The sequence below is a fragment of the Boleophthalmus pectinirostris genome, unplaced genomic scaffold, assembly GCF_026225935.1.
Source record: "Boleophthalmus pectinirostris isolate CB_2022bp ecotype Guang Dong unplaced genomic scaffold, ASM2622593v1 HiC_scaffold_16, whole genome shotgun sequence".
Taxonomy (NCBI): Eukaryota; Metazoa; Chordata; class Actinopteri; order Gobiiformes; family Gobiidae; genus Boleophthalmus; species Boleophthalmus pectinirostris.
Window position 1 is genome coordinate 36,415,671 of NW_026571095.1, and position 24,302 is coordinate 36,439,972.

General features: G+C 44.1%; 1 protein-coding gene across 1 annotated transcript in view; it reads right to left on the reverse strand.

Moving 5' to 3' along the window:
* LOC129408260 (uncharacterized) overlaps nt 1-24,302 on the reverse strand; it is a 58,685-nt gene that overhangs the window by 4,412 nt on the left and 29,971 nt on the right. The window contains 13 exon segments of the mRNA XM_055151409.1: nt 1,071-1,211; nt 3,719-3,859; nt 7,529-8,105; nt 8,470-8,516; nt 8,606-8,776; nt 8,842-9,009; nt 11,726-12,111; nt 12,114-13,310; nt 13,312-13,559; nt 14,081-14,270; nt 14,366-14,405; nt 15,115-15,255; nt 15,799-15,939. Of these exon segments, the coding sequence (XP_055007384.1) occupies nt 1,071-1,211; nt 3,719-3,859; nt 7,529-8,105; nt 8,470-8,516; nt 8,606-8,776; nt 8,842-9,009; nt 11,726-12,111; nt 12,114-13,310; nt 13,312-13,559; nt 14,081-14,270; nt 14,366-14,405; nt 15,115-15,255; nt 15,799-15,939 (3,588 nt within the window).

Sequence of the window (24,302 nt, forward strand, 5' to 3'; positions counted from 1 at the left end):
TGACTCTGATGAAAGAAGGCACCTGATTGGTCTGTTATTAATGTTCATATATTTGTTGTGGTGCAGGTGCGCTCCCCCGATCCACTATAGGTGAGTCAGGTGTTCCAATCACTTCCATGGCCACACGTGTTTAAAATCAAGCACGTAGGCTTGCAGACTGTTTCTACAAACATTTGTGAAACTCTCAGGAGCTCAGTGAATTCCAGCTTGGTATTGTGATAGGATGACACCTGTGCAACAAGGCCAGTCTTGAAATTTCCTCACAGTTAAATATTCCACAGTCAACTGTCAGTGGGGTCATAACAAAGTGGAAGCAATCTGATGACGAGTCTGGGTTTGGCAGTTGCCAGGAGAATGGTACTTTGTCTGACTGCACTGTGCCAAATGTAGTTTGGTGGAGGGGGTATTACCGTGTGGGGTTGTTTTACAGGAGCTGGGCTTGGCCCCTTAGTTACAGTGCAAGGAACTCTGAATGCTTCAAGCACACCAAGAGATTTTGGACAATTCCATGCTCCCAACTTTGTGGGAACAGTTTGGAGATGGCCCCTTCTTCTTTCAACATGACTGTGCACCAGTGCACAAAGTAAGGTGCATAAAAACATAGATGAGAGTTTGGTGTGGATGAACTTGACTGGCCTGCACAGAGTCCTGACCTCACCCCGATAGAACACGTTTGGGATGAATTAGAGCGAAGATTACGAGCCAGGCCTTATCATCCAACATCAGTGTGTGACCTCACAAATGTGCTTCTGGAAGAGGGGTCAAAATTCCCATAAACACACTCCTGAACCTTGTGGACAGCTTTCCTAGAAGCTGTTATAGCTGCTAAGGCTGGACCAGCGTCATATTAAACCCTACGGAACAAGAATGAGGCATCATTTAAATTCATATGTGAGTCGATGCAAGTGAGCGAATACTTTTGGCCATATAGTCTGTAGGTGATGTATGGTGCGTGAGGACACAACTACAGTGTGCATTGTTGGGAGTCTGTCTGCCAATCATGGGATCACTGGCCTAATGTTCTACCAGCTGAGCTACTGTCGCCCCTGTCCAGATTACAAAAGCCTTACCTCTGGTCTTCAGGAGGATCTTCTCTAAAGTTTGGAGGAACGTCTTTGGAATCATCATGTTTCAGAGACCGAGAGCTGGGAGCAGGTTTAGGTCTGTGCTTAGACCCACGGTCAGGTCCAGGTGGGTCCATGTTGTAGATGCTGGAATCAGAAGAAGAGTCAGTTTGAACAGAACATACAGAGATGTTTCCTGTTACACTCAGAGTCTGGTCTGTCCCCTCCCACTTAAACTTAATTGGTAGTAATATTATTAAAGGAAAATACCATTGTTTTGTATTTTACAAATGGAACTACACTCAGTCTAAGCAAATTCTTAAAGGTGCACTATGTAACTTTTCTGCTAATTTTTTTTTTGGTTTTATTTATTTAAAAGGGACAATGGATATTCATAAACATACACTTGTAAATACACCAGAATTAGCCCGACGGTACTTTTCATCTGTAGTCCCTGGCAGCTCAGAGAGACAGAGACATAAAACATAAGAACATAAAACGTGTCACAATAGACAAACACACAATCATGACATACAACACTGACATTTACATAGGAGCAGAACATTAGTGGTTACAGATCTGGTTTCTCTTAAGCCGTTGTTTCCGATTAGTTTTAAATGAACTGAATGTGGTGGAGTCTCTTATTGCCGCTGGGATGTTGTTCCAGATTTCTGTTCCTTGACTGATCAGACCTGCTGACTGAAAGTTGTGCGTCTATAGGGTTTTGCACAGTCGCCTCTGGTAGAGACTCTTGTTCCCCGACCACTAGTGCTGGACTTATGCTTAATGAACTCACCCAGAGGAGGTGGAGCGAGTCCATTTAAGACCTTATATACTGAGCAGGTGAGTTTAAAGTTTTGAAAATTTCCAAAACTTAAGATATTATACTTCTGTAGTATGAGACAATGATGAAAAGATAAAGATTTCCTGTCAAATATCTTTAACGCTTTTAAAAAAAGTGATTCTATTATTTTTAAGGTTGTCATGCTTGTCAGTGACCAGTTAGTAATGCAGTGTTCACTGTGAGAGAGAATCATGCTGTGGAGAAACATGTTAGCTGCATTTTCTGGCAATGATGATCTAATTTGCCTAAAATTGTGAATATTAAAATTAACAATTTTTGATATGTTTTTTACATGTTTTTTAAAAGTTAAAGTGGAGTCCAAGGTAACACCAAGATACTTAAATTCATCTACAAACTGGAGTCCCTCACCCCTCAGCTGCACATTTAAATAAGAATTTGATGGACGTTTCGAAAATAGCCTGTAAACAGTTTTTTTAGTGTTCAGTAAGAGACTGGATTTGGTCAGACACTTATCTCCACAGGTGATTGCTGATGTTAACTTCTATGACAGATTTTGCTTTTGTAAAAATGACGGCATCATCAGTGTACAACACAATATTAAATTCTGTACAAACATTCGCCAGATCATTAATGTTTAATGAAAATAAAATAGGTCCAAGTATAGACAATTATAATGCTTCAATCTTACATAGTCCAGATGCTTATCCCTCTCCAGGCAGACGCTGCAGATTTGCAACAGCTAAATGCCAATTACCTACTGACTCCAAATCCATATTTTATGAGCTTTTTTTTTTTTTACTCAGGAGCCTTTTCTCCCATCCATGCTGATAAACGTGGGCGATGCAGACTGTGCAAGAACGACTACACACAAACGACCTGCCAGAAGTGCAAAATACTTTTTTTGTTCACAAAGGATAAAAAAGTCAGGATTGTATATTACTACCCCATATGATAATTTTCCCCAAATATCAGATTTTTCCTGATACAAAAATTAATTTGAGCCTGAGAGGGTAAATTTATTTTATAATTTTGTGCTGTGCCACAACTGCCCTGGGACGAATTGACAAAAGCCAGGCTGTGAATCTGGCACACACACACAAACACACACACACACACACACACACACACACACACACACAGAGACACACACGCACACACACACACAGAGACGCACACAGACACAGACGCACACACACAGAGACACACACGCACACACACACGCACACAGAGACGCACAGACACACACACAGAGACACACACGCACACACATAGAGACACACACGCACACACACACGCAGAGACGCACACACACAGACACACACACAGACACACAGACACACACACACACACACACACACACAGAGACACACACACAGAGACACACACAGACACACACACACACATAGAGACACACACACACAGAGACACACACACAGACAGACACACACACACACACAGACACACACACACACACACACACACACACACACACACACACACACACACACACACACACACACACACACACACACACACACACACACACACACACACACACACACACACACACACACACACACAGGACTAGCTCTGCCCTTCACTTGGATGTCTGAGCTGTACGTTGTAGCCTCAGGAAGATTAGTGTTATTTATTGGAATGGTTGTGTTTGTTCAGGACTGGGCGATGTGGCCACAAAAGTTATCACACTTTCTTTGAATCGATAGTTACTGGATTTTTTCCCTTTTTAAATACAACTAAATATTTCTTTCACATTTAATATGTGCCAGTTGACAAAATAAAAGAGTAGGGTCTGAAGCTACACACATTTCACTGATTAAGAAGATTTTACCTCTGGTCTTCAGGAGGATCTTCTCTAAAGTTTGGAGGAACGTCTTTGGAATCATCATGTTTCAGAGACCGAGAGCTGGGAGCAGGTTTAAGTCTGGGTCTAGACCCACAGTCAGGTCCAGGTGGGTCCATGTTGTAGATGCTGGAATCAGAAGAAGAGTCAGTTTGAACAGAATATACAGAGATGTCTCCTGTTACACTCAGAGTCTGGTCTGTCCCCTCTCCCTCTGCTTGCTTTCTGTTGATATTACACTTAACTGTACTTTTCATTTACTGCTACTACTACTTTTGTTTAGTTTAGAATTAAACTAGGGCTATAATACAGTTGGAACTGAATTACTTCTATGCAAATTGTTAAAGGTGCATTTTGTAACTTTTCTGATGATAATAATAGACTTAGACAAACTTTATTGATCCACAAGAGAAATTATTGGGACACAGTAGCTCACTTATCATAATATCAAAGAGTAAAAAATATGAACGGCAATAATAAATTAAAAAATAAAATAAAAACTTAAAGTGCAACCAAGAAAAACTTAAACAGATTGAGGTATTTTTTTAAAGTAACAAAAGCCCCTGTTACTGAATAAATACAAGATAAGGATGTTGCTGCGACAAAAAAAAAATCTCACCTTTCAAGTGACAACAAGTTGCCACACCGTCCTCCATAACAGAAACATAGTGCATCTTTAAGAAATATGACTATTTTCAAAAATTTAAGAAGTTAAATTTATAAGTATTAAATAAATACCAGTAGTTACCATAATTATTAATAAGTAATTCAACCCCGAATTTATGTTTATGAGCAGAATTATCAAATACACTTACTGCATCAGCGCCGTCTCATCTCTAAATACATTCAGATTCTCACCTGTCGAACCTGTTCCACCTGGAGTCATGTGACCGCTCAAATATGGGGCAGATCAAAAGCCTGTAATTAATCTGCAGGTGTGGTGTGGTTAGATAAACAGAAGGAGAATGAACCTTGTCACTAATAGAAATGATCGGGGAAAACAGTTGTGGATTTTTTGTTATTTCTGTAGGTACTGTCTGTAGATTCACTCAAGTCAATTCACAGTGACACACAAACCAAGTCAGTGTGAGCCAGGTCACCACAGTGGACAATGCAATGACGACACAAGTAGGAGGTGAGGAAACAGCCAGTGTCCAGTGTGAAAGCTGAGATGCTGTTTTCCTTTGGATTCACCTCCCAGAGCATCACCAAGATCAGGGACTCAAAACAGAAGAAACACCAAGTCCTGGAAACTCTGCTTCTGTAACAGAACAAACATTTTCCGTCCATCCATCCATTTTCTTCCACTTCTTCCAGGGCCGGGTCGCTGGGGCAACAGTCTAAGCAGGGACTCATCTTCCTTAACCCCAAACATGTCCTCCAGCTCCTTCTGGGGGACCCCGAGGTGTTCCCAGGCCAGCTGAGAGACATAGTCCCTCCAGCGTGTCCTGAGTCTTCCCCGGGGCCTCCTCCCGGTGGGACATGAACACCTCCTGAGGGAGACGTCCAGGGGACATCAGAACAAATGTCCTCCCCTCAGCCGCTCCTCTCCACATGGAGGAGCAGTGGCTCTACCCCGAGCTCCTCCCTTGTGACCAAGCTCCTCATCCTATGTCTAAGGCAGCGCCCAGCCACCCTGCGGAGGAAACTCATTTCGACCACTCGTATTTGTGGTCTCATCCTTTTTGTATTTACCCAGAGCTCAAGACCAGAGGTGAGGGGAGGAAGGAAGATTGATGGTAAATCGAGAGCTTCGCCTTTGGGCTCAGCTCCTCTTCACCACAACTGTCCGATACAGCGACCGCATCAGTGCCAATGCTGCACCGATCCGCCTGTCAATCTCACGCTCCGTCCTCCCCTCACTCGTGAACAAGACCCTGAGATACTTGAACTCCTCCACTTGAGGCAAAGACTCTCCACCCACCCGGAGAGGGCAAGCCACCTTTTTCCAGTCGAGATTCATGGCCTCAGATTTGGAAGAGCTGATCTTCATCCCAGACGCTTCACACTCGGCTGCAAACCTGATGAAGTCATCAGGACAACATCATCTGCAAACAGCAGAGATGATCCTGTGGTCCCCAAACCGGACCCCCTCCGACCCCTGACTGCGACTAGAAACTCTGTCCATAAACACAATGAACAGAACCGGTGACAAAGGGCAGCCCTGGCGGAGTCCAACATGCACCAGGAACAGGTCTGACTTACTGCCGGCAATGCGAACACAGCTCCTGCTCCGGTCATACAGGGACCGGACCCCATACTCCCAGAGCGCCCCCCACAGGACACCACATGGGACACGGTCGAATGCCTTCTCCAGATCCACAAAACACATGTGGACTGGTTGGGCAAACTCCCATGAACCCTCGAGCACCCGATGGAGAGTGTAGAGCTGGTCCAGTGTTCCACGACCAGGACGAAAAACCACAAACATTTTCAATTATTATTATTTTGGAGTTCTTGTTTATACTAGTATACAAACTAAAGCTAAGGCGGTATGTCCTGTTATTTACACACAAGTACTTCAACTTTATCTGAACACTAATCCAGTTTATTTATAACATAATCAGAAATACAATTCGAAACGGAGCTGTTAAGGCAAATTTTAGCTGAATTTATAGAGGTAATTTCTGCTTTATAATTCTGTTTACTATGAGTTTTACTGAGTCTGTGCATTGGTTATATTTTCCATAGGAGGAACGTAGATTAACATGATTACAGGTAAAAACAAATATAACAAAACCTCAGTATGTCCCATAGTGGGGAAATTTCAGTGTTGTAACAATAACAGTACAATATAACTCTTATTTTATAGAACACTTTTAAAAATGACGTTTACAAAGTGCTGTGCGCTCAGCATACAACAATAATACAAAAACACAATAACATGCAGGAAGTATACAAAAAGAGACTGAAGCAGAGCGCTGTTAACAGAATAATTCAAATATGATCAAACAATTCAATTAATAATAATAATAAATACATGTATTTAATGAAAATAAATAATAAAATCAAGTTAAATCCAGATTTTCAAAAAAGGCTAATCGTTAAAATTAATTTTTAGAAGTGACATAAAAGATCCTCAGCAGGTCAATACAACAAAAAGGCTTGATCACTGTTCGTCCAGAGCCTCGACTTTGGAACAGCTGACAGGGACCTGCCTCGGACTGCGACAGGGGCAAACACATTTTTTGGATCCCATTCAAAAGTTGAAGGGGGCGCTGCAGAGTCATTTTTCAATATTTTTTCTTGGGGACTTTAAATTACAACATTTTTCACCAACCTTGAAGTTTTTCCATTTGTACTAATTTTGTCTGCTTATTCTTTTTAGCTGAAGGTGCAGCAGAGTCTAAGATCATATTATTGGTTTGAGAAAAGAGTTAAAAATCAAAGAAGCTGAGGTAAAAAGCTGGAGGAGAAGTTAAAAACATGGGAACAATAAGATAAACCATGCTTAAAGGATTATAAGGAGCTAAAACAACACCAAATAAAATTGCTATGTGCTATGACACACAAATATTTTTATAAGAACGGTAATAGAATTTAATTACAAACTCCAGGTCAACATATTACAACTTGTGTTTGTTTGCTGCTTATTCAGAGATTTTAAATTTCACTAAAATTGTGTGCAAATAGATTTGTCTTTGTAAAACATTTTTTCTTGACTTCTCAGCTTTGGAGAGTCGCAGGTGTGATGTCAAAAAAGTATCAAATGTTTTTATATCAGTATTATTTAAAAAACACGGCTTGGCTCAGTTAATTTTCTCTCTGTACAAAAGAATGAAGAAAAACTGAACTGTTTATATCATTAGAGTCAGAGAAGTGTTCTCCTCAGATCCAACACAGACAGAGGAACCATTTCTCCACACTGAAAACCCAGGAAACAGAGGCTCAGTGAAGGAGGAGCTGGAGGTGTGGAGGTGGAACAGTTTTCCATCAGAGAGAACCTCATAGAAGGACAGAGATCCAGCCTCAGAGTCCAGGAACACAGACACTCGACCTGAGAAACGGGGGACGGCGGAGGAGGAGGAGGAGAGGTGGGTTTGTCTGTTGTTGTGATATAAATAGTAATTCCCCTCATGGATCCTCAGATTCCAGGACTGATCGTTGCCTCCAAACCAACACTCCTTATTTGGTCCTCTCCGTCTGATTCCTCTGTAACTCACTACTACATCAACCATCGCTCCGCCCCACTGAACCTCCCAGTAACAGCGCCCCCTCAGGCCAGTGCAGCTCAGGACCTGACGATAGTCTGTAAATCTGTCCTCATGATCTGGATACTGCTGCTCCTTTGTCACACAGGTCACTGTCCGTTTGTCCTCAGACAGTTTGATGTTTCTGTGAGCTGTGTTTGGATCCAGAGAAAACTCACAGGAATCTGAGGACACAAACACATGACATCACTTCCTGTTCCTGAGAATCTGAAAAGTTTTTCTATTTAATTTATATTTTAAATGTGTAAATGTCTCTAGACATATTTTTAGCTCAAATCACATTAATGTTGGAATAATGGAATCTGAGGACACAAACATGAGATGTTCTTTGTTTTATTATAACTATATTGTGAGCTGTAATAATCCATTGTAAAAAATAACAATCATGTCTCAAGTCTCGTACATCTCGTGTATGTATTTTTAGCTCAAATCACATGAATGTTTCCTCTGTAACTGTGAAGATTTAAAGTCTGATAAAGTGACATAATGTTAATGTTCCCATGAACTGAATGAAATACAGAGACTCACACTTCCTCAGACCTGGGACCATCCACTGTTCTCCAGCAGGATCCAACCTGAAACACACAAGTCCAGTTTAGACCAGACCAGAGACCAGGATCTGGACCGACCATGGACCAGAGACCCACTGAACCAGGACCCTCACCTGAGAGACTGCAGGGGGCAGTGGGGGTCGTCCCGTAGAGCGGTCAGGAGCTCTGCTGAGGGTCCTGGATGGTTGTAGCTGAGGTCTAACTCTCTCAGGTGGGAGGAGGCGGAGCTCAGAGCTGAGGCCAGAGCAGCCCCGCCCCTCTCTGAGACCAGACATCCAGACAGCCTAAAGACACAGAATTACACTCATGTGGACACAAGGGGGCAGAGTGCATCATGGGAGCGTCTCACCTGAGAGTCTCCAGTCTGCAGGGGGCGCTCTTCAGTCCAGAACACAGCAGCTCCACTCCTGAGTCCTGGAGGTCGTTGTTAGTGAGATCCAGATGTGTGAGACTGGAGGAGCTGAGGACTGAGGCCAGAGGAGCACAGCTGTGAGGAGACAGACCACAGCCACAAAGACTGAGGACAGAGAGGGACATTAGAGACTAGAACAGAGCTTCTCAAAGTGTGGGGCGCGAGACATTTCAGGAAATGTGTGCACATTAAGCGTGGTGGACATGTTTTCAGCAACAAACGTCCAGCGCCAATTCAGGATTAATCTCTACAAGAGCAAAGTAGAAGTTGAACAGCAGGTCTCTGTCCCCTCATGTCAAATATTGTCTCAGGTTTAGGACCTCGGCTTTGACCACTGCTCTGTGTGCTCTTTCCCTCCTTCACCTGTTCTCCCTCCTTGCACCTCACCCCCTCCAGGCTTCGTCCTCTCTGTGGATTTGTCCCATCTCCCCCTCCCTACCCAAGTCTTGTAAAACATTCTCTGCTAACTGACTCTTCATTTGGCTACACAAAGCATTTGAATAGTCTATCTGAAAGTGTCGCGTGTGCATTTAGAATATGGCCTCTTTTCTGCTTTGATCCCATGTGCTTATCTTGAAACATGTGAAATATGAGCGGAGTATTATGAGTCATCCCCACCAAATTTTGTATGTCTGCGACAAATAAATCATTATCATTCTCTACAAAACTTCTATGGGGCGCTACTGCATTCAGTTTTGTATTTTCTCATACCAATCTGTTCATATTATTATTATTATTATTATTATTATTATTATGTATTTATTTATTTATTTTCACATTAAATAGCTTAAGAGCGAGAATTTTAACAACTGATTCAAATTTCACTGAAATTAGAGCCATATGTGCAAATGGGAGTAATTTAAAATTACTGAAATTTTGGGCAAGTTTTGTTGCTTCACTGTTCAGAGACCATAAGACTTGTGTCAAAATGTTGAATCATTTTTGATGTCCCACCCCCTGAGATAATTGTTACCAAATCTACTGATATATCGGCCAACCAAGGTTACAGTTGCACCAGGCCCCAACTATAACATTAGTTATATATTTGGAAATACGGCTGTCTGAAGGCCTCGGTCTCGAGGGTGCAGTTCGTCACAGAGTTTTACGCACAAGAAGCATTGTGCTCTGGGTGAATTGTATTTAAACTCTAAATGCCCTCTTGCACATAATTTTCTCCATTTTGTTTCCTTTTTTTATGAATGCTCTAGAACAGGGGTCGGCAACCCGCGGCTCCAGAGCCGCATGCGGCTCTTTAGCACACCCCTAGTGGCTCCCTGGAGCTTTTTCAAAAATGAGTGAAAATGGAAAAGGAATGATTTTTGTTGTTGTTGTTTTAATATGGTTTCTTTAGGGGTAAAACCCTCGTTCATCTCAGCTGTGTGCAAATGCAACACATGAAAACTGTTTCAGCAGAACGAACAGATGAGCTGAAGCGGGGGTGGTGTCCGGTGCCTCCACCTGAGAAGCGCTTTCCCTGAAAAAAATAAACAAACAAAAAAACACATGCGCAGACGGACGCTCAGGATTCACGCTTCTGTCCGGATGCTGCACCAACTCAGAACCAGCCGCGGTCGAGTGCAGAGGACCGGAGCAGCCCGGACCTGTGGTCCACAGCACATTCTCACTTTTCCCGCACGGAACCAGCGCACAGATGAAGCACTGAAGCACTCGGACCCAGTCCTTTGCTCGCTGGTCTTGCTCGCCCCCGTCTGGAACCAGGACATGGAGGACGAAGCCTCCGGACCATCTGACCAACACTGGACCACCAGCCCCGTCTTGAGGAGCTGCTCTGACTGTTCCCGTGTGTTTGGCGCTGCTGCCCGAGCTCAGAGCTTCTGCTCCGGGCTGATGTTGCGTACAAAGTTCTACATGCTGCTGTTTTATGAGTGCTCCTATGCACGATCAGAAGAAATGCGACTGCTGCTCTGAATAATCATTGTCGTCAAAGCAACAGGTAAACGTTGGTCGCACTTTCAGCGTCAGCTCCTAAAACTCTCCGTTTATCTCAGTTTACATGCAAATGTGAAACCGGAGTTTTCCAAAATCTCCACTCTAGCCGGAGTTTTTAGAAAGATTTGTTTTCAGAGGCGAATTCACCGTTTGCGTGTAAACGATGTGAACAAACGAAGGGAAATGTCTCCGTTTTTAAAAATACCCGTGTACGTGTAAACGGGGCCTAAATGACAAAGGAATAAACACTAACCACCCGAGTTCAGTGGCTGTTCAGTTCAGTATGAGAGGGTTGCAAAAGGGGTTTGTGTATCATGATGCTCATTTTGTATTTGTAGCCTACATAGTCATTTTAATAGTAGGGTTATAAAGCTAATATACTGACAGCCTGTGTTGCCTTCATATTAGGCTTATATAAGACTTTTAATTTTTTGCGGCTCCAGGCAGGTTTGGTTTTAGTTTTTTTGGGCCAATATGGCTCTTTGAACATTTTGGGTTGCCGACCCCTGATCTAGAATATTATTCATGTCTGTAGTATTTGGGCCAGCTCGCTCCTCTAATCTGTTAAAAGCCCTCATGTAGGCTCCACACATGAATTTAATTTGCAATCATGTAGCTGGTGTCACGGACATCAACTAATGGGGATCCGAATAAAATCAAAATCAAAAGCACCTCCTATGTGATGATTTTTACTTAAAGAAAAAAAAAAATCATTACTGATGAGCTGTTATCTGTACTGTTGTGCTTATTCTTTGACACTTACTTACTTTATTTATTTTAAAATCTGTGAAGCAAAATCTAATTTAAGAGTTATACAGTCTGAGGAAAGAGAGTGATATTAGAGACTAGAATCATGACAAAGGAGACTCACAGGACTTTGGTGGAGGCTCTGACCACCGGCAGCAGATTCAGGAGAGCTGTCTCTGAGCGCTGGTATTTCCTCAGATCAAACTCCTCCAGGTCTGAGTCTGAGGACAGTAAGAGGAAGGACAAAGTCGACCACTCAGCAGGAGACCTTAACCTGGAGAGCTCTCCTTCTCTCACGTATCTCTGTATCTGCTTCAACAGACTTTGGTCGTTCAGTTCGTTCAGACAGTGGAGCAGGTTCAGACTTCTCTCTGCAGACAGACCCTTTTCATTCAGCTTCTGTTTGATGTACTTTACTGTCTCCTGATTGGTCTCTTCACTTCCTGTTTGAGTCAGCAGACCCTGCAGCAGCCTCTGATTGGTCGGCAGAGACAGTCCCAGGAGGAAGCGCGCAGGAACAGGTCCAGGTGTCCGTTTGGACTCTGTAAGGCCTGGTCCACAGCAGAGCAGTAGAAACCTGCCACATACTTTTTTGTCTTCATTGTCAATTTGAAATGTTTCTTTGTTTTCTTGGAACCTTTTTTTCTTTTTGAAATAAGAATCTCAGAGGAGTGTGGTGTCTCCAGCAGATTGACTCCAGAGTTGATGAAGGTCTGATGGACGTGAAGAGCAGCCAGAAACTCCTGCACACTCAGATGGATGAAGCAGTAGACCTTGTCCTGGTACAGGCCTGGCTCCTCTCTAAAGATCTGTGTGAACACTCCGGAGTACACTGAGGCCGCTGCAGCGTCCAGCCCACACTCGCTCAGGTCACTCTCGTAGAAGATCAGGTTTCCTTTCTGCAGCTGCTCAAAGGCCAGTTTTCCCAGAGACTTCACCATCTTCCTGGTCTCTGAAGTCCAGTGAAGGTCCTCCCCTGATCCCTGGTGATACTTGATGTTCTGGACTTTGGCCTGCACCACCAGGAAGTGGACGTACATCTGTGTGAGAGTCCGGGGCAGCTCTGGTTCTGTTTGTTCCAGAAGTTTCTGTAGAACTGTGGAGATGATCCAGCAGAAGATCGGGATGTGGCTCATGATGTGGAGACTGCGGATGCTCTTGATGTGGGAGATGACGGCTGTGGCCTGGTCTCTGAACCTCTTCCTGAAGTACTGCTCCTTCTGCGGGTCGCCAAACCCTCGCACCTCCGTCACCATGGAGACGCACTCAGCAGGGATCTGATTGGCCGCAGCGGGGCGCGTGGTTATCCAGAGGAGAGCGGAGGGAAGCAGGTTTCCCCTGATGAGGTTCACCAGCAGCACGTGCACTGAGGTGGACTCTGTGGGGTCGGTCAGGACTCGGGTTCGGCTGAAGTCCAGAGGAAGTCTGCACTCGTCCAGACCGTCAAAGATGAAGAGCACCTGGAGCTGTTGGAAGCTGCAGAGATGTTTGGATGGACTGAAGAAGTGGTGCAGCAGCTCCACCAGGCTGAACTGTGTGTCTCTGAGCACATTGAGCTCTCTGAAAGTGAACGGGAACAGCAGCTGGAGGTCCTGGTGGGCCCGGCCTTCAGCCCAGTCCAGACTGAACTTCTGAGTCAGCACTGTTTTCCCCACGCCGGCCACGCCCTTCGTCAGCACAAATCTGATTGGCTCTGGTGAATGTGGGATGAGCTTTAAAGAGCTCTTCACGTGTGATTGCGGTCTCTGGAGCGGTCGGTCTCTTGAATGTGGTTTCCAGGAGTCTGACCTCATGTTCCTGATTGACCTCTGAGGCTCCGCCCTCTGTGATGTAGAGGTCTGTGTAGATCTGGGTCAGAAGGGCGGAGTCTCCTGCTTTAGCCACACCGTCAAACACACGACTGAACCTCTGCTGCAGATGCCTCTTCAGTTCATCTCTACAAACTCCAACAGTGTTTTCTGAATAAAAACACATACAACTGTCAACTCAAGATCCTTCTGGTTTGTGAAAACTTCTTCACAAGAATGTCATAGAGTACATTAGCTATTTTAAGTTTAAAGTAAAGAAATTTTATGATTGTTAAGTGTGATGTCACTTCCAGGCCCACGTTGCGTCATCAATGACCCATGTTGCACTAAAAAAAGGGATTCCAGTTTTTAAACTCAAAGTTATAATGGAACATATACAGGCTGAGGTAAGAAGCTGGACTAAGATAATGTTAGAGGTGAATGGCAGTTTGTGAGATGTACACATTGGTAATCCTATATTATGGTACATTATTTCTTCATTATTTACATATTTCATACATTTAGTGACTCAAAACACAAAGCTTTTAGCTATTCCTCAGGTGGATAAAACTCCCTCCTAATGTACGGGTCATAGTACTTTCTGTGAGCCTCAAACACCTGTAGACTTTTGTTACTGTGAAGTCAAGTCTGGTGTGGTCTGTTCCTCAGATGGACAGTAACAGAGTTCTTACTGTTCTGCAGGTGCTGGGCCAGCTGCTCCTGGTCCATCCTCCTCAGGAAGTCCAGGGTGATGTTCAGAACCTCTCTGCTGCTCTGCTCCTCCTCCTCACTCTCAGAGCATTCTGGGTAATCTGAGGCCAGGAGCCTGTGGAGCCTCTGCAGCTGCTCTTTGACAAAAGTCAGGACGTCCTCCTCCAGACGCTGGAACAGAACAATAAGAGAAGAGTTTTAGTCAAAGAGAGCACCTGAGGAGCACCCAGAGAACCCCACACATGCTGCGCTCGTGGGGTACTCACCCTGAATATGGCGTCCAGCTGCTCCTTTGGGCCTGGCTCCCTGTCAAACAATAAACTCATCATCATTTATTTATTCCAGACTCATGGTCCATAAAAGAACAGAATAAGACAGAGACAAGAGTAAAACAGGGTTATAAAAGACAGATCAGTGTTTCCATAAAGAGCAGTGTTACTGCACAGAACTAAACCTGACACTCACCAGCATCACCACCACAGAGTTCACAGACTCATTTAGGCCACAGATGGATTTATACACCAGGTTTGTCATGAGAGTCTGAAAAGTTCACATGAGCCTGACAGAACAGGAGACTGGAACTACTGACCCTGGACTTTTTCAGCAGCATTCTGAGGAACATCATTAGAAGATACTTTGAGCTTTTGCAGTGTGTCCTTCTTATATTTGCACCACAGTGGGGCTGGACACAAGGAGGTTCACACAAAGACAGTGAACAGCTTGAAGGAGGGACCTGCTGCCTTTGGGCCCATTTAGACCCATCAGGTCTGATGGAGAATGAGCTTAGCCTCAGATCTGCTGAGGTCTTTAAGACTATGGTTACTGTTGGTTCAGAAAGAGTGTTTCAGAAAGAGCCTTTTAAATAAATAAAATACATAATATACTGGACTTTAGTTGTTTCACTCTGTTCAGGGCAGTACTGTTTCAGAACAGTCGATTCTATGAGACCTTTGTACAATCTGTAGAAGACCCTGTGATCCTGATTCCTGTCCAGGGCTCTGGATTAAGTTCTTACCTCTGGTCTTCAGGAGGAGCTTCTTCAAAGTCTGGAGGATAATTTTTGGAGCGGTCACTTTTCACAGACACACAGCTGGGAGCAGGTTCAGGTCTGGGTTTAGACCCGGGTCCAGGTCCAGGTGGGTCCATGTTGTAGGAGCTGGAATCAGAAGAAGAGTCCATTTGAACAGAACATACAGAGATGTCTCCTGCTGCACCCAGAGTCTGATCTGTCTGTGTCTCCCTCTGTTGGTCATATGGTATTGTTACACTGAAATTGCATCTTTAATGGTTTAAATCAAGATGAACAGCATTTTTTTTCATAATTTTAAACACTATCATCTCTAAGGAGACAAGCATTTGGCCTTATTTGGGCTTCTACTGATAAGTTACTCAGTGTGCTTTAAGAGAATATGAGGAGCCACTTGGGTATGTTAAATGTGTGGAATTATTAAAGACCATGATGATCAATAAGATACAGTATTAAACCTACACTTATGTTTGATTTCATGTGAAAAATACTCTCTAAATAGTTCCTTTCTGTCACCTTCGGACCTGTTCTACCTGTACTGTACTCTTATGCTGCTCGTAATGTTTAACACAACTTTTTCTAATTTTGTCCACAGTTTTGCATTTAGGTCCACATTTGGACTGTGGAGTTTAGGTTTTAATTCCAACTTGTCTGACCTCTCAAAAGTCTTACCTCTGGTCTTCAGGAGGAGCTTCTTTAAAGTCTGGAGGATAGTGTTTGGACTTATCACTTTTCAGAGACACAGAGCTGGGAGCAGGTTCAGGTCTGGGTTTAGACCCGGGGCCAGGTCCAGGTGGGTCCATGTTGTAGGTGCTGAAATCAGAAGTTGTTTTTTTAAAGTTGTTCTGTTTTGTATCAGCCCTTTGCACCTTATGGCTCATTTACACTAATGCTCAGCTCTGATGCCCACCTGTACAAACACCAGACCTGTGTCGAATGTCTGTGTGTTTCTTATGCTGTAGTCTGTGACTGCAAACAGAATTGCCCCTTGGGGATATATAAAGTTTTCTAATCTAATCTAATAATTTGAACAGAACATACAGAGACGCTGCATCTAGAGACCTGATCTGTCTTTGTCTCCCTCTGCTGGTCACAGGCTGATGACACTCAAATCTCTTTTCTGCTTGTTTCCTGTGGCTACCAGACGAAGTTACAGGTAACATTTGTGGAGAGGCGAGCTCTCCTATAGTACAACTGTATGTTCTAAAGGTATTTTAGTAATAAAAGTAATATCATCTCTAGGGAGACCAGTGCTTATCCTCCTCCTGAAAAGTTCCTTAGTGCACCTTTACATAAAAGACTTTTGAGTGTGTAAATTAAATACATGGAATTTATAATTATTAACTAAAGACCAATAAGATATTAAACCAAAAGTTATGTTTGATTTGTTGTGAAAAATATTCAGATATATACTCTCTGCGTCAGTGTCGTCTCCTGTTGGACCTGTTCCACCTGGAGTCATGTGACCTCAGATACGTGCAAAAGGTCACATATTTCTACTCTTATGCAGCACACAATATTTAGGACACTTTTTTTTTTTTTCCATCTATTTTGTTAATGGTTTAAATCAGGATTAAACCAGGATTAACATACAAAACAAAAACAAACAAACAACAAACAAAACAAAATGAACTCGGACGATACTACAAAGCAAATACTCAGAGATGCATTATACAGTTTTTCTGGTGGAGGGTTTGCCACCTGCTTCTCTCCACAGTTTTCCACAGTGTAGGTACCAAGCCAAGTTATGGGTCGCATTTGTGTGGAGGCGAGCGCTCCTACAGTACGATTACATGTTCTAAAGGTATTTTTAAAAATAAAAAACACAGACATGAAGCTTAAGCAATAGTCAGAGTTTGGCTTCTCTTCCTCCTGAAAAGTCCCTTAGTGGACCTTTACAGAATATGTGCAGCTACTTTTGAGTGTGTACATTAAAAACACGGAATTTAGAAGTATTAACTAATTACCAATAAGATATTAAACCAAATGTTATGTTTGATTTCATGTGAAAAATATTCAGATATACTCACTGCGTCAGTGTCGTCTCTAAATAGTTTCACTTTCACACCTGTTGGACCTGTTCCACCTGGAGTCATGTGACCTCAGGTATGTGGGCAGTCTCTACTCTTACGCTGCACATAATAATTAACAGAAACTTTTTCTAAACATGGTCATTGTTTGGTCAGTGAGGTCAAAAACATTTCATTAAATAATAATAATAAAAAAAAAGAAGTTAATGCCACCATTACATGTGAACCCTGAAGACCAAAGAAAAGTAAAAAGGTGAAAGGATCTATTCTCCAGCAGCAGTTGACTACAGATGTAATGCAGAGGTCATGGTGCGAAGGACCCTAGGTTGAAATTATTTTAAATCATCCCTTTAAATGCAGTAAAAAAATAAAAATGACTTGACTTAGAGTTTCATTTTGAGAAAAAAAATCTTAGAAATAAAGGAACATAGGGCTGACCCCCATGGAATACGGTGTGAATTTTGCCCGGTTAAGCTCTACACTTCATAGAAAGAGAAGCGGGTACTGGCTTGAGATCAAGTCGAATCATAGACGCTCCCCAGTCTGTGGTCAGGTCTACCCTTGGGCCTCAAACACACTAGCCACGTTGGCTCCACCTAGTGTCTCCACTCCACTCAATTTCATTTCTCTCCAGCAACTAGGTCAGGAATCAGAATACACTAGACTGGGGTGACCAAACGTCCGTTTTTCCCCGGACATGTCCGTATTTTGTGTCCTGTCCGGGCGTCTGGGTTTTTTTTGTTTTTTTTATAAAGTGATGCAAATATCTGGGTTTTCAGTACCGTTCACTGGGGAAGCATTAAACTGAGCGTCTCTCGTAGCGTCTGTGACTCAGAAGGAGCGAGACACAAACAGTCGGTCAGTCTGCAACATACCGAAGCACAAATACACATTTAACAACGACTTGTACAAGAAATTCACTTTTTCCATCCCGGGGACAAGTGTGAGTCCATGTGCACAGGTTGAGGTGAGAGGACAGTGTCCCTCGTTTATCGTGGGAGTTATGTTCTAAAAATAACCTGCGACAGGTGAAATCCGCAAAGTATCAACTTTATATTTTACAATTATTCTGTCTGTTTTAAGGCTGTAAAACCTCAGCACAAACTTTATACACTTTTCTCAGACAGGATCGACAGGTGCAACCCTTTTTACTTCCTTCTTTAAACTTGTTGCTGCTGTCGTCCTTTTGTTATTTTCCTCCTTCTTTATGTAACGAACTGGAAGATTCATTTATTTCCATAATGGAGCCGACAGCGCAGAGTCCTGCACGGGTCCATTTTTGGAGACCCCCAGTACAACAAGACCGCACCCGCCAGGACAGGACCGCACCTGCCCGTTAACCCGAGATTATATCAAAACTTTTGCGCTGCCTACGCCACATGGACTGAACCAAGACTAAACCAGGACTAACCCAGGACTGATTCCAGGACTGAAGAGGAGGACTAATCCACGACTGAACCAGGACTAAACCAGGACTAACCCAGGACTGAAGAGGAGGACTAATCCACGACTGAACTAGGACTGAAACAGGACTAAACCAGGACTAAACCAGAACTGAAACAGGACTCACCTGTGTGTAATTACTACCCGCCTGTAATACAACAATACACGTTCATACGCTGTAAAAAAAAAAAAAAAAAAAAAGCATTTGCAAAATTGCACTAAAAAAAAATAAAAAATAAAATCTGAGAAACGGTGAGACCTGCGAAAGGTGAACCCCCCCCTCCCCAAGGTGTCCGGGTTTTCACAAACAGAAATATGGTCACCCTACACTAGACGGTTTATGGGATTTGGGAAAAGCTTAATAGACCAGTTAACCCCGTTAGCGCCGCATTACATATGTCATGACCAAATAGCAGCGATTGGTTAAATGAAAAATAGTACCATCCTACCGTCAAGCGAACGAATTCCAACTCTTCGAAGTCAGACGGTTTCTTACGAAGTGAAACCGTCTGACGAATCAGGCTACAAACACACTGCACGTGTCAGCATTTACGGGAAACCTCTGTACAACCAACGCTTTCGATTTATTCTAATGAGGATACACGCGTCCAACAATCACGTAAAGTGTCAAAAGTAGATTGGATTTTATTTTCTGAAATCTACGCGCGCAGGACATGCTGGTTTACACAGGACTAGTGCAGACATTGTGGTCCTTTCCCTTCACTTTAAATGCATTTTAAAAATATCAGCGTCCAAAACATGCAGTCTGATGAAATTAAATGAAACATTGTGGAAATTCTCAGCACAGGAGACAGGGAAGCCAAAGATGTTCATTTTGTCTTCTTATGTACTTGGGTTCTTTTTAAAGACAATGCAGTAAAGAGTATTTTACCTTCTTGACATGTTTCGGCTGCTGCTGCATCTTCAGAACTGTCCTGGTGTTGGTGTTGAACGTGTCGTATATCAGCTGTTGTTACTTCCTGTGGGCGTGGTCGGACCTGATGGACCTGCAGGTCGCTCAGACTGACCACGCCTCCCGTCGCCCGGTGTTCTCTGGAGGAGGGTGTCCCAGGTTCCTGATTTCACCGTCCTCCTTGATCCTGGCGTCTGAACTTGTTGTTTTCCGACCCAATGACCCGAGCCCCGTCCCGATCCAGAATGTGCTTATTTCTTTTTTTTTTTTACAGTGGTTCTGATATGGTGAATTTAAGTTTTCCTGTTCTGCTTTGTCTTTTTGTGTTCTGGTGAGTCTCCCTGTTTCCTTTTCTCATTCCTTTTGGTGTTCCTTTTTTTCGAATGTGGAAATGCCCGACCTGTTTTTTATTTTGATTGCATGATTTGCATTGGATTTCGTAGATGGCGTTGCATTTTTGTTCTTGTGGGATTTTGTCCTTGGGGTGTACGAGCTGTTGGCGGAGTTTTGTGTGTGTGGTTTGACTGCAGTGCTCATGTTGTGTTTTTTTCATGGCTCTCTGGATGGGTTCAGTTATTCCTCTGATGTTCGGTAGTGTGATTGTGTTCTTATGGTCCTGCTGCCCTCTGTTGGTTTGTTGTGTCTTTTTTCGGGGTTTGTTGGTTTTATTGATAACTAAAGGGCCGTTCACACCAAAGCTTCAAAAAACGCCTTGACGCCTCTATTTGGACACCTTTGCATTTGAGTTTAGACGCCCCCATCCATTACCCTGGAAACAAGAGCCCGGTCCCGCTCTTTTCCTGAAACAATGTCAGACCAGACTGAGAGACTTTAGTGTTTGTATGACATAAAACATCAGTGAAGGAGATCGGGTCGACGACTGGGGCGTATTTATATATTTATACTCCACTAATGACACTGGATCAGTCCTGGTTTAGTTCCGGTCTAGTCCTGGTCTAGTCCTGGTTTAGTCCTGGTCCGGTCCTGGTGTAGTCCTCGTGATCTGCTTGGTGATTGTGGTGTATATATTTATTCTCCGCTCATGTTTTTGTGGTTCTCATTCTGGTTCTCGGGTTTTTCTTCCTGATAATTACGTCGCTGCGTCACTGGATACTCGTCCCTGATTGGTTGACGCGACACGTCTGACGCGAAAAGTTTAAACATTTTCAACTTCTTGACACTGACGCCTTGGACGCGCGTCTAGAGCGTCGACGCCAAAACACTCAAGACTCGCCACGTCGACGCCAGATTCGCACCGCGCTGACGCCAAAGACGCGCTGCAAAAACGCAGAACGCTCTAGTCACGAGTCCACATCGACTTTACATAGAAACTGGACGCTTTGATGCCTTGGTGTGAACGAACCTTTAAGGGCCGTTCACACCATAAATGCAAAAGTGAATCAGATGTGTGTGACTCAAACCTCCATTCAAACTGTTTCCCAACGGAATTGAAAAATAGTGAAAGGTGAAGGCGATGGGCAGGATTGATCCACAGGAAGGACCAAAAAGGAAACATTTGACGGACTAAATCATCCCGAGTTTGCAGAGAACATTTCTGGGGTTAGATATAACTGATGAAGGAAATTATAATGTATAAGTCTCTATATCGAGCATTGGTAGTGGCTGATAAACTTGACATAAATTGGACCAAATATTATCTTCAATTGTAATGTTTAAGTCTGATTCCCACCTCTCCTGAGATCGATACAAGCCCCCCCATTGGGTGAGCGGGGTGGGCTTGGGGTTTTTGTTTTTCAACTGTTCCCTTTTTTGTGTATTGTATAACTCAAACAAAAGCAAAAATTAAATATTGTTCTATTTCTGTTCATTGTTTCCCCCATTTTATATTTATCTTTTATCTTTTTTATATATTTCAGCATTTTTGTTCATTGTTCTGCCATTTTTAAAGTCACGTGGAGTGGGACAGATTCATATGTTTATTTTTTTTATTTACATTTACACTGATTTAGGAAAGATTGATGGAAATAATATTGATGTCATAAAAGAGTCAAAGAGTTCTGCCAGTCCGCGCTTTTCTCAGATTCACCACAGACACCGAGGAATCTTCCTTCAGCACTCCAAACCCAGGAAACAGAGGCTCAGTGAAGGAGGAGCTGAAGGTGTGGAGGTGGAACAGTTTTCCATCAGAGAGAACCTCATAGAAGGACAGAGATCCAGCCTCAGAGTCCAGGAACACAGACACTCGACCTGAGAGACGAGAGGAGGAGGAGGAAGGGGCTGCTTTTCTGTTGTTGTGATAGAAAAGTAGTAAAGTCCATCATAGATCCTCAGACTCCAGGACTGATCGTTGCCTCCAAACCAACTCTCCTCTTCTCTGTTTCTTCTCTGTCTGATTCCTCTGTAACTCACTGATATATCAGTGTCCCACCCGCTCCACTGCACCTCCCAGTAACAGCGCCCCCTCAGGTCAGTGCAGCTCAGGACCTGACAGCAGTCTGTAAATCTGTCCTCATGATCTGGATACTGCTGCTCCTCTGTCACACGGGTCACTGTCCGTTTGTCCTCAGACAGTTTGAGGTTTCTGTGAGCTGTGTTTGGATCCAGAGAGAAAGCACAGGAATCTGAGGACACAAACACATGACATCACTTCCTGTTGCTGAGAATCTGAAAAGTTTTTTAATTTATATTTTAAGGTGTAATAATTGGTTCTGTCAGAAATATTGCATTATTAATGAGTAAACGCAAAACTATTTTAACATTTGTCAGTTTCAGAGTAGTTTAACTATAGTTAGCTCCTCCCTGCAGGCAGATATAAGGACCAGCGTCTGACCAGAGCTGAAGAGGCAGCTTGGATGAGCTGCGAAACTTATTCAACCAAATACACTTTTCTCCATTTGAGAAATTGAATTTTTCCCTTGCCAGTTTTAACTACATTAATTTTTTAAATTTTATTTTAATCATGCTGCTGGATTTATTTCTCCATTAAAAGTATTAGCTCTGCTGCATGACATGTAAACAAACAGTGTCGTGTGTTGACGTCATCGGGCTGTGGCCCGGGTCGGTTGTGCAGGTGTGAGTGTGGAACATAGAACCCACAGCAACCAACACTGTTCAAAAGTCCCACTGTGATGTGCCCTTAGTACAGCTGCGTTGGGACAGACAAACACAGTTTGTCTAACTGCAGATCACTGGACGTCCCTCGGTCATGAGAACTACCTCAGGTCACAGCACATTATTTCACCCACAGTGGGAACTTCAGTCACTTTGACTCTTCTGAAGACAGAAGAGACACTTCGCTCACACTGTCAGAGCACTTCATGAAAGTAGAACATGACAGGAACTTCCAACACAAAGTTGTCTCACTGACAGTTATTATGGTTTCCAGTAAAAAAAAACAAAAAACATTTGCACAAGGCCTATCCACCTTTTTATGTTTATAAGAGCATTAAAATGGTGATTCATGGGACAAAAATGTGCAATTATCCATCCATCCATTTTTGTCCGCTTATCCGGGGCCGGGTCGCGGGGGCAGCAGCCTAAGCAGGGACTCCAGACTTCCTTCACCCCAGACACGTCCTCCAGCTCCTCCGAGGGGACCCCGAGGCGTTCCCAGGCCAGCGAGAGACATAGTCCCTCCAGCGTGTGCTGGGTCTTCCCCGTGGCCTCCTCCCGGCGGACATGCCCAGAACACCTCCCGAGGAGGCGCCCAGGAGGCATCCGGAACAGATGCCCGAGCCACCTCAACTGCTCCTCTCGACGTGGAGGAGCAGCGGCTCTACTCCGAGCTCCTCCCGTGTGACTGAGATCCTCACCCTATCTCTAAGGGAATGCCCAGCCACCCTGCGGAGGAAACTCATTTTGAGCGCTTGTATCCGCGATCTCGATCCTTTCGGTCACTACCAGAGCTCATGACCATAGGTGAGAGTAGGAACGAAGACTGACCGGTAAATCGAGAGCTTCGCCTTCGACTCAGCTCCCTCTTCACCACAACGGTCCGATACAGCGACCGCATCACTGCCGAAGCTGCACCGATCCGCCTGTCAATCTCATGTTCCGTCCTTCCTCACTCGTGAACAAGACCCTGAGATACTTGAACTCTCCACTTGAGGCAAAGACTCTCCACCCACCCGAGAGGGCAAACCACTTTTTCCGGTCGAGAACCATGGCCTCAGACTTAGAAGAGCTGACTTCATCCCAGCGCTTCACACTCGGCTGCAAACCGCCCAGTGCACATTGCAGGTCCGGTTCGATGAGCCAACAGAACAACATCGTCCGCAAACAGCAGAGATGAGATCCTGTGGTCCCCAAACTGGGACCCCCTCCGCCCCGACTGCGCCTAGAAATTCTGTCCATAATACAATGAACAGAACCGTGACAAAGGGCAGCCCTGGCGGAGTCCAACATGCACCGGGACAGGTCTGACTTACTGCCGGCAATGTGAACAACAGCTCCTGCTCCGGTCATACAGGACCGGACAGCCCTTAGCAAAGGGCCCGGACCCCATACTCCCAGAGCACCCCCACAGGACACCACGAGGGACACGGTCGAATGCCTTCTCCAAGTCCACAAAGCACATGTGGACTGGTTGGGCAAACTCCCATGAACCCTCGAGCACCCGATGGAGAGTGTAGAGCTGGTCCAGTGTTCCACGGCCAGGACGAAAAACACTGCTCCTCCTGAATCGAGGTTTCGACTATCGGCCGAATTCTCCTCTCCAGTACCCTGGCATAGACCTTACCGGAAGGCTGAGGAGTGTGACCCCCCAAACACACCCTCCGGCCCCCCTTCTTATACAGAGGGACCACACCCCGGTTGCCAGTCCAGAGGTA